The sequence below is a fragment of the Centroberyx affinis genome, unplaced genomic scaffold (assembly GCF_046629955.1).
Source record: "Centroberyx affinis isolate AG114_WGS23_722 - 3 ecotype Tasmania unplaced genomic scaffold, CSIRO-AGI_Caff_v1 ptg008261l_1, whole genome shotgun sequence".
Taxonomy (NCBI): domain Eukaryota; kingdom Metazoa; phylum Chordata; class Actinopteri; order Beryciformes; family Berycidae; genus Centroberyx; species Centroberyx affinis.
In genome coordinates, this window is record NW_027284110.1 from 74,351 (window position 1) to 84,453 (window position 10,103).

Consider the following 10,103-nt stretch of genomic DNA (forward strand, 5'->3'; position numbering starts at 1 on the left):
GACAGAATTTTCATTTTTGGGTGAACTATTCCTTTAAAGTTTTAACACGCTATAATTATGAGTTATGACAGAGAAAAGGCTGTGGAGCGGCAGGAAGCAAAAAGACGGCAGCCATTAAGTTTGTTTTTTGAAAAGTTTATTGATAAATATAATGATTTTATACAATATTTCAATACACACATTATTTCATTCTGACAGTGTTTATCAGTCTGTCTGTATGCCTGTCTATCTGTCTGTCTTCCTGTCTGTCGGTCTGTCTGAAAGTATGTATGGGTACATTTGAGTTGAGCCGCAGCACATCTCAGCAAGGAACTCTATGATACTATTGGCAGCACAGTGAGAGGGCATGACAGTAAATCATTTATAAATCTGTGTTTTTTCGCTCAATCTTCACGGCGATGGCTCTTGTGTGAAACATGGCTTCCGTTCCTTCAGCATCAGTGAAAAGGTCTTTTTTTTACTCTCTCATCTTTCTTCATCTGTCTTCCTCCGCTTCTCTATTCCTCCCTCCACCGGCCCTTGTTCTAGCCCCCCCCCCCTCTTTTCTGTCTCTCCCTCACAGTGAAAGGTTGGTTATTGAGTGTCAATATTAGAGTTGAAGACAGCGATCAAACTCTCTTCTCCGGCAGAAACACTGTCCTTCAGCCAATTCAGGAGTATGCATGTAGCTGGATCGGTATAGCACTGGCTGAAGATACATGCTAAGATACATGATGCTGTCCGATATTCTGGCAAACAGAAATGGACACCAGACACACACACACACACACACACACACACACATGCACATCCCTGTACAGCTCTACACATCTATATACCTCAAAATCAACTCTTGAGTCTTTTATGGTCAACCACTTGTATATGAAGAAGCGTCAAATGAGAAACAGGTTGAATAATTACAGAGCAACGCGTAGTCTGACGGAGAGACGGACAGACAGACCAGAATCAGAGACACACAGACAGACGCGAGTGATTCCAGACAGTGAGTAGAAGCCACAAACACAACAGTAAGTATCTACAGTAGAGTCATCACAACATTAAAACACTGACCGACACCACTGGAACACACACAGTAGGAGATAGCAGGGCTTTTGAAGGCCGTCGCAAGCTGTCACAAGACTGAAGACTGTCGCAAGCTGACTGACTGAGGTCCAACTGAGCTCTTCAGACCTTTAAAGGCCTGTGTCTGAATTGATTATGAGTAGAACTACACTTCTGGAAAACGGATGAGTTGGCTGAAGATGCTACATCATGGACCTGGCTTCCCAAATTAAAGCATCTTAGCATCAACATCAATGTATTGTCACCAAGTTTTAAATGTATGCCAAATAGACTGTAGGCCGGTGTCTTCTGTGCCTTACTATACTGTTAATGTTCTTCACATTGGCATGGGAATTCTTCATTATAAGAGAATTCATCATGCTACCTTTTAATGATTTACCACTGATTTCATGTAGAATCTTTCCATATGTGATCGCATTGCTAAGCTGCTTTTGGGAATCCCAGTCCTGCTCTATAATATGGTTAACATTACATTATTTCTGAAGAGTTTTTGACCCAATGTGAGATGGAGGCAGCATCAGTATTTACACAATGGCATCAAATACACACTGTCCAAGAAGACAGTAACTCCAACAACGACGACAGCAACAACGGAAGGAGATGGAGAGAGAGGTGATAAAGGGTCACAGAAATGTCAAATCAAGGTCTGGGGATCCTTGGGGGGGGGGGGGGGGGGGGGGGGGGGGGTTGCGTCTGAAGGACAAATTCCCTAAACGAGCATCATGATGGGTTGTTGCCATGGAATTGTTACAGCAAGACACCTCCACACAGTTTTGTTGCAACCTGTCACTACTGGAGTGACGAAAAGCCCCTTGTTTGCTTTCACTCTTCCTATTCTCTTGCAGATCCAGGTTCGCCTCTCCTCCTTCTTCTCCTCCTCCTCCTCCTCCTCCTCCTCGTTCTCTCCTCTTCTCCCGCTCTGCGCTTTCATCTATTGCACCATCTCTCTCTGCTTTGCTATCTAGATAACGTTTTCAAAGAGCTGTAGAGACCTCATGATGTTTTCATCCTGTGTGAAGTGAGAAGACGGGAGGGGGAAAAAAAGTGAGAAGCAGACTGAGAAAGAAAAAGGCATCTGACAAGCAACACTCAGTCATAACCCAACTCGCCACTAGGGGCCAGTAAAGGCCCATAAAATGAAGTCAATGTGATAACAGTGCTGTGCAAGAGTGGGTAATCTCTCTCTATAGGCATCCATATTGAAATACGAACATCTGTAAGGCAGCAATAACCAGAATGACACTGAATGAGACAAAGAAGTAAGGTTTAGCAAGGAAGCTGAGGGAAACTGGCCTTTAAGAAATATCCTGTAAAAGATGCAGTTCGACTACATGTGTCAAAAACCACAAATAGCAAAGTTCAAGAGATTTTCAGCATTATGTATTTAGGGTTTGAAGAAAATTGAGTACCTCTTGACAGGAAAGGATGAACTCATCAAGAGTGACCACTCCATCTCTGTTTTTGTCCATTTTCTGTGGAGAGCAACAAGCAAACTTTACTTTTTTCACAGCTTTGGCAATGTTCAGTGTGGTGGAAAGGGGCCTGCAAATGGTAAGGTCATGGTCTTTGTCAACAATCACCATATGCAGCTTTGTAGTTTTTTGTTTTATAGATTTAAATGCCATCTTGCTTTTTGCTTCATTTACATGCAGCTGATGGATCTGTGCCGGTGCCAAGTGTCTGTGATGAATGCCATGCATCCTTGTTTGGTATCGTCAGTGTTTGTGTCGTGAGCTGCTGATATCTCCTCTGGATGTAAATAAAAGATTCAGTTGTGTTTACCTGGAAGAAGGCATCCACATGCTGTTTGGGTGCGTCGTTTTTCAAGACAGGGTAGGTGTACTTCCCCATCATGTCATATATCGCTCTGACGATGTCTGTCATCTCCTGGGAAACAGAACAGTGACACAAACAAATATCAAAGGATGAGACTTCAACACAAAAGCACAAACACGGCATATTTCTCAATAGAAACAGTAGATACACAAAATGATTGAAAGTGTGGCATGCAAACACACACACACACACACACACACAGAGATACACACCTCTTTGTTGATGTATCCGTCTCTGTTGATGTCGTAGAGGTTGAAGGTCCACTGCAGCTTCTCTCTGACCGAACCTCTCAGCAGGATGGACAGAGCTGTAACAAAGTCCTGATGGAGAGATGGAGAGAACAACAGAGTGACACAGCTGAAGTGGATGTGAATGACAATATTATTTGATTTAGTCCCGATCTAGAATAATATGTACGTTAAACGAGTTAAACGTGCAATGCATCAATTATAGTTTCACACACCTTTAATTAAGCCTAAATGCCTAAAGCCTAAATTTTCAGGTCACTTTTCAGGTCCAAAGTCATTGCCTTTGCCACAATATAACAATTATCCTTATTTAGACTTATTTAACACCCTTTCACAGATAGATTCTGGGCTACTATTCTGGGCTAACCCCTTTGGATCCGGGCTAGCTAGCCAAAGTCAGGATGAGCCAGCTTTAGAATGTGCTTTGTGAGTTTTTAACCAGGCTATTGATGATGGCATTGTTGACATCCAAAGTGGAATCATGCAAAGGTTTTCCTCAAAGATATCCTCTGTTTTAACAGTGCTCATAAAAAGGATGTGAATCAAACATAAAAACACATCTACTTCATATCATTATATCATCAGTGTCATCAAGTGTTTACGCCAGCAGAAATCTAGTTAGGCCTAATTAACATCAAACCTATAACCTAACCCATGCTTTAGTCATGTAATAATCTTGAAATACAAAAAAAGCATTACATTTTTCCAGCAATTTTGGTGGTGGACAGCACTAATAGTGTCTCTCAGTGCTCCCATTTATATTTGTAGATGTATTGCAGTTCTATTCAACCTTAACATGGAACAATGTCTTGGAAATAGCCAAAGAAATGTTACATTCAAGTAATATGAATGTAGAATTTTAGTACAAATCTTCATTGAGCAACCTCATGCACAGTGAAGTTTATGAGGACAATTCCGTTATGATTTCCTCTTGAAAAATGCAAACTGAGGCTGCAACAACATAGCAGCTACCTATATTGCCTATGCCTTTCACCTCTCTAAACCCAGGTCTGGGGGCCTTATATGGCAGAGTGCTACAACGGCTTTATAATACAGAATGTCTTGAACTTGCAGTATGAAAAGCCATGTTCAAGACCAAATTATATTCTCATGTGGAGATATTGGTTAGAAAGCTTTTGACGCATCAATGAAATGCAGCCTGTTCAAAAGCTTTAGAGTGAACTTGGAGAAACTTGAATTTTGCAAACCTCAAACTTGATGGAGCCGTTGTGTGCTGTGTCAAATGCATTGAACAGGTAGTGTGCATAGGTGCTGGCATCTGCAGGAGAGGGAGCAGACGTTTGTCAATACACTGAGCAGAAACAATAATGAGATACACACACACAAGTGCACATTGACACACACACAGACACACACACACACACACTCTACCTCCATGTGGGAAGAATTGGGAGTATATTTGCTTGAAGGTTTCCTCATTTACAACACCACTTGGACACTCCTGGAGAGAGAGAAAAGAGAGGGAGAGCGTCGGGGGATGCTATAAATTAGAAAGACCAACCCCAGGGATGGGTCAAATAGAGGTGGACACTGAATGATGGAGGGCGCAATGGAGCGAGGGAGAAAGAGATACAAAGAATTAAAGCAATACACCGAGTTTTGGGGAGATTTTCCCCGTTGGTAAACTTACCCATTAAGTGATGAGAACATATACCAAATCATCCATGTGTCCCTGGTAGATCAGTCGCTCCATGCTAACACTTTAGCATACACTATGTTGAATGATTGAAGGCTACAAGCATTATCTCAAAAGTGAGAAAATGAGAACTTGTATAAATCTAGCTACAAAGCTACAAAGCTAAATGATAAGTAATCTTAAATGATATGCGGTTAGGTCTGTCTGTTTTTTGTGTGACATTTTGTGTGGAAATTGACATGAAGTATAAAATAATAATAATAAAAAAGATAAAATAATAATACAACTGTTGATAACTACCTAGAACTACTTTTCCTGTTTCCATAGGAAGTAAACCTGGTGAGAGATGGGAGACTGTGTACAGCTAAAAATAGGTGGTTTGGTTCTGAAATAGTTCTGAAATAGTTCTAAAAAATAAAGCCGGCTATGTACTGTATGAGTTAATGATATTTCATTTTAAAAATGTATGACTCTACAGGCCATATAATAAAAATGAATAACTTTTTATTACTAAAACGTCAGTCTTCTTAATTAGAATAATGCTAGTAAAGAGTTAGCATGGAGCACGGGAGCGAATGATCGACCGGGGACACATGTATGATTTTGGAGTCTATGTTCTCATCACTTAATGGTAAACAGGCCAATCTCCCAAAAACTTGATGTATTCCTATAATGGTCGCTCCAAAGTGCAGCTGTACATTCACTTACATTCTTGAAGCCTCTGTACAGCACTTGGAGCTCTCTCTTGCTGAAGTTGGTTTGAGCTTGTAGCTGGTCAAGGCCCTCTGGCCGATGGCACACCATGGTCATCTCCAAGTCATCGTCAATCTTATCTGTGGATGCACACACACACACACACACACACACACACACACACACAGACACAGAGAGAGAGAGAGAGAGAGAAATCAGTATATATATGAACTTATACATACAATGAGAGTGAGAAAGCAAAAGAATGGGAGGACAGATGATACAAGCAATTTAGAAAATGAGATAGTAGACATATAAACAAGGGGAAAGGAGGCACTCAGTGGGCTATGGTGCACACCTCAAGCTCGCAATCTTGTGAGATAAGTAAGGTAGAAATAACAAAAATCTCAACAGAAAAGAGAGGAAGGAGAGAGATGCGGCTGAGAGATGGAGGTGCAGAGCGGTAGAGGTCAGTCTAATAGCTCCATGTTCCTCCCCTCGCCCGCCCGATCATTAACAACTCATTACTCTCCTCGCTAGAGGGGAGGGGAGAGAGGACAAACACACACATGCACACGCACACGAACACTCTCTCTGTCTCACACACACACACACACATACGCACACACACACATATACGCACACACACACAAATCGCCTATAGGTACACATGGCAGTATAAATGCAGACATCTTTTTTCTCCATATTCTTTCTTTCTCTCTCTCTCTCTCACACACACACACACACAGACAGACACACACACACACACACACACACACACACACATTTGCTGAGCACACATGCTCCCTGAAGTAACTTATAATGTAATAAATATGCATACTGTTATAACTGTGCATAATGTAATAAAAAAAGTAATAAAAATTCAAAATGTGATTAAGTGGCCATAATGTGCAGTAGTAAAATGCTGGACACATGACGTAATAACCTATTGGCACATAAAGTAATACGTTATCATGTTTTATGATGGCTATTACATTATAAAGTGAGTTGAATTTTTTTTGTGAAAAATGTAATAACTTCAACATGTAATGTAATAAGATAGTAAAATCATAATTTTAATGTGAACCTGTCTTGATGGAAAACTTTTGATCAACTCTTCAGAGGATTGATGTTACAACAAAACTGACACCTAAATTCTAACCGACTTCTGCCTCTTAAGCTATTATAGTAGCATTTTACACACCTATTTAAATCAGAAAAGTCTGATTTATATGTCTTTATTGATCTGATCTGTTTATTCAGGCAGGTCAGAAATAACAGAACAACTTGCTCAAAAGAATTGAATCAAAACTTTGGTTACTTTTATTGCAATAAAATATTACAGAACCTTTACTGAAACAACATATCACAGACTTTTTCCTGCCAGAACATAATTAAAGTCTTGCACTGCTGCAACAACTACAGTAACACCGAGAAAATAAAACATGTACCAATAATTGGACTGTGTAAAGAAGAATGTCATCAAAATGTATCTTTTTACAAATTATAAATACTTGTTCATCAAATGTATCACAATAAATTACACGACACTGGTGTCAAACATGCATTCAGTTGAAATAACTGTATGTCATTTTTATTTTCAAAATATAAAGCTTTAACATTTAACTTTTCAATAACATTTTATATGGGAAATTTGGATGACTTCACATTTCATACATTAACATATTGCTTTTCTTTTAGCAAACACTTAAACAAGGCATAACAGTGTACACAGTTGATGGGAAAAGCCTGTAACTTATTTATTCATTTGGTTATTTATTTATTGTGTCATTTCAAAAGTTTGCTTAAAATTCACTTGACAGTTGGATGGAAACATAGCCAATAGCATTATTAGCTATGTCTAATAGCCAGTTGACTAGCTTTAGCTAATTAACTAATTGGCTACTTTATGTGTTTGATTTATTGTAGAAGTGGCATGATTTTTGCTGATGAAGCTACTCAATTGATAAAGCTAAATTGGATAAATGAATTGTTTTCTATATGAGATGCCTCACTTGTCTCCTGTGGTTACTTCTGAGCCGAACTGCGTGGCTAAACATGCCAGCTAGCTAACCAGATGATGCCTCCAGCTAGCATAACGTAAGTACACCTGTTTGCTCATTGTTTTCTCCATCCTCTAATATCATGCTCAGTTGGTTTTAGCCTATGCTGCTAAGAAACTGTAGTATTTTCAGTAGGTCCTTGTTGAACCTGTCTGAAATAACAACCTTAATTAACCTTTATAGACCAGCTGCTCCTGCGGTGGCAAGTTTTTAGTGCAGTTGCATTGGAAGATTGCTTTTTCCATGTCAAATTTCTCCACAATTCAAATTGTTTGGAAACCTGACATGTACATCTACTCCACTTTGTACCATGCTGTGTGCCCAGGTATGGTGCAGGTTTTCATACATCAACTGTCTTTTAAATCCATGTGGCAAGTGCTCACAACATCACACTAATACAACAGCTTGTTCCCTCTCCAATTCCAGACTCTCATGGATGTCTAAGTGTGGAAGGTATTGGGTGGACACTCTTACTGTTAAAAGTGCCAAGAATAGACATGTCCACCGCTAGGCTAAATTCAATCATTGATGAAAGTGTTTCTGAAGGCAAGAATGGTAAGCTCTCATATCCAGGGTTACAGCTTTTATTAAGGTATTGAAGCTTGTAGCAGAACCAGGGTTAGAAGAAAGGTGAGAAGCATGGACCTCATGGGTTAGGGCTAGGGACATGTCTATGCTTGGCACTTTTAACAGTGTCTCACCTTTTCAGAGAAGTGTCCAATCCTATATCTTCCACAATTGATCCGAGATTCATTGACTGAGTAAATGTGCAGCTGTCAAAGTACAAAAATAAAGTGCAAGTTAAAGCCCCAGCAACCCCATTCAAACACAAAAGTGGTTTTCAGTGTCCAGTGTTCCCATCTAATGAACCATCAGACTTTGTTCATTTAAATGGATGTGTAGAGGCCTTACTGTCATAGTTTAAGTGGAATTTAGGTGTCAATTATGGTGTAACATTGGTCTATCATCTGAAAGGTAGATATTATGTTTTCCCTCAAATGTAGCACTCAAAATAAATTTAACAGGCACTTATGATTTTGGTATTTATTACACTACATGTTATATTCACAAAAAAATGCAACTCACTTTACATTGTAATAATTAACATAAGATGTAATAACTTATTACATTAGCCAACAAAGCAGTATTATGTTGCGTCCAGCATTTTAATACATCATGGGCATTTTATTACTTTATGACTTTTTATGACTTTTTTTATTACATTATGCACAGTTATTACATAATTACATTATGAGTTGTGTTGCACTCTCTCTTTATATACCCCCCCCCCCACACACACACACACACACAAACACACACACACACACACCATTCTCACTTTTCATACACACATATAGGCACACATGCATATCATATACACGCATGCACACACGCACACACACACAGCCCCGCAGGCACTTCGTTTCATCAGCCAGGCAGTTCAGTCTTTGTCAGTGTCACATTAGTGGGAGATGGAGGGGGCTGACTCTTGCCCAAGGTGAGGTAATTCACACCCAACTCCCACTGGCCCAGTGGTATGTACTGTATATAACCACAGACACACACACACACACACACACACAAAGGTTTGGGTGCACATGAATGCATCCTCATTTGTATATGTAAACACACACACATCCACACCAAGTCTCTCCATAGTTACTCTCATAATATATCAACCACGCACCAGCATCCACTTTGATTTTTTTGTTGTTTTATTTTTATACCCAGACAGTATAAGGCTCACACACCTATAGATAATTCAGACACGCACCATTTTCCCTGAAGGGCTCCACTGTGTCTCTACTGTCCATGTCATAACCCCGACTCCACTGGCACAGTCACCTTCACACTCCAGCCTCACACTATAAACCACTACAGCACAGGATGTCCCGTTTCATAGTCCAGTGTACAGTAATGCCTCTTAAAGAAAAAGAAAAAGTCACACCAAGCCCTTGTCTTTTAAGGTACCGACATTTATACTACAGTAAATAAATTGCTATTATGATAATATTAAGCATAAAGTATTGCTATGAGCAATACTTTATGCTTAATATTATCATCATTAGTAGGCTACAAATTAATCTCAATCTCATAATACAAGCATGCCAGATTCAGGATTTGTTGCAATATATGCAATAATGGATCAGCCATGTAATTTTCTGATGTGATTAGCATATAAGAACAGTGTATATATGGTGATAGCACACTTTAGGTCATACAAGTGAAAAGTGTTCAGGCGTGAAATTGTTTTCCATACCTTCGCTCAACAAAATTTACTGAAAAGGGTGAAAAGGGACAATCAGAGATCATGATCGGAAATAAAAGACTTAAATGTGGTTACTGCAGCTTTCTCGTTGTCTCCACAGAGACGAATGGAGCAGAAAGCCATTATAGTCTCTGAAAGGCAACCAACTTCTTTCTCATGCGTTCAGTCTATTCAAGAAGCCACTGCAAGCTGGGCAAGGAAATCTGTAAATGTCTACACAAAGTGTCTAGTTCTTTTTTTCTTAAAGAGATAAGATAAGATAAGATAAGATAAGA

The 10,103-nt window shown here is 39.5% G+C and overlaps 1 protein-coding gene across 2 annotated transcripts; it reads right to left on the reverse strand.

Annotated features, from left to right (window-relative positions):
- Window positions 1–2,023: 2,023 nt before the first annotated feature.
- Window positions 2,024–5,628, reverse strand: LOC139640062 (A-type potassium channel modulatory protein KCNIP1). 2 transcript variants are annotated; one of them, XM_071514222.1, is made up of 7 exons: window positions 5,512–5,628; window positions 4,539–4,608; window positions 4,355–4,425; window positions 3,111–3,218; window positions 2,845–2,949; window positions 2,472–2,534; window positions 2,024–2,071 (listed from the first exon to the last, which is right to left on the reverse strand). In XM_071514222.1, exons 1-7 carry the CDS (start codon window positions 5,611–5,613, stop codon window positions 2,024–2,026), a joined length of 567 nt encoding a protein of 188 aa, XP_071370323.1. In that variant the 5' UTR covers window positions 5,614–5,628. The 2 variants fall into 2 exon arrangements, with proteins under 2 accessions (XP_071370323.1, XP_071370324.1); XM_071514223.1 differs by having other exon boundaries at window positions 4,539–4,647; window positions 5,512–5,625.
- Between the last annotated feature and the right edge of the window lie 4,475 nt (window positions 5,629–10,103).

Coding starts and splice junctions, on each gene's coding strand:
- LOC139640062 (XM_071514223.1), bottom strand. CDS start 5,613: ATGACCATGGTGTGCCATCGGCCAGAGGGCCTTGACCAGCTACAAGCT. Junction 4,648..5,511: donor TGTACAGAGGCTTCAAGAAT/GTAAGTGAATGT, acceptor TCTAATTTATAG/CATCCCCCGACGCTCTCCCT. Junction 2,072..2,471: donor TCATCCTTTCCTGTCAAGAG/GTACTCAATTTT, acceptor CACTTCACACAG/GATGAAAACATCATGAGGTC.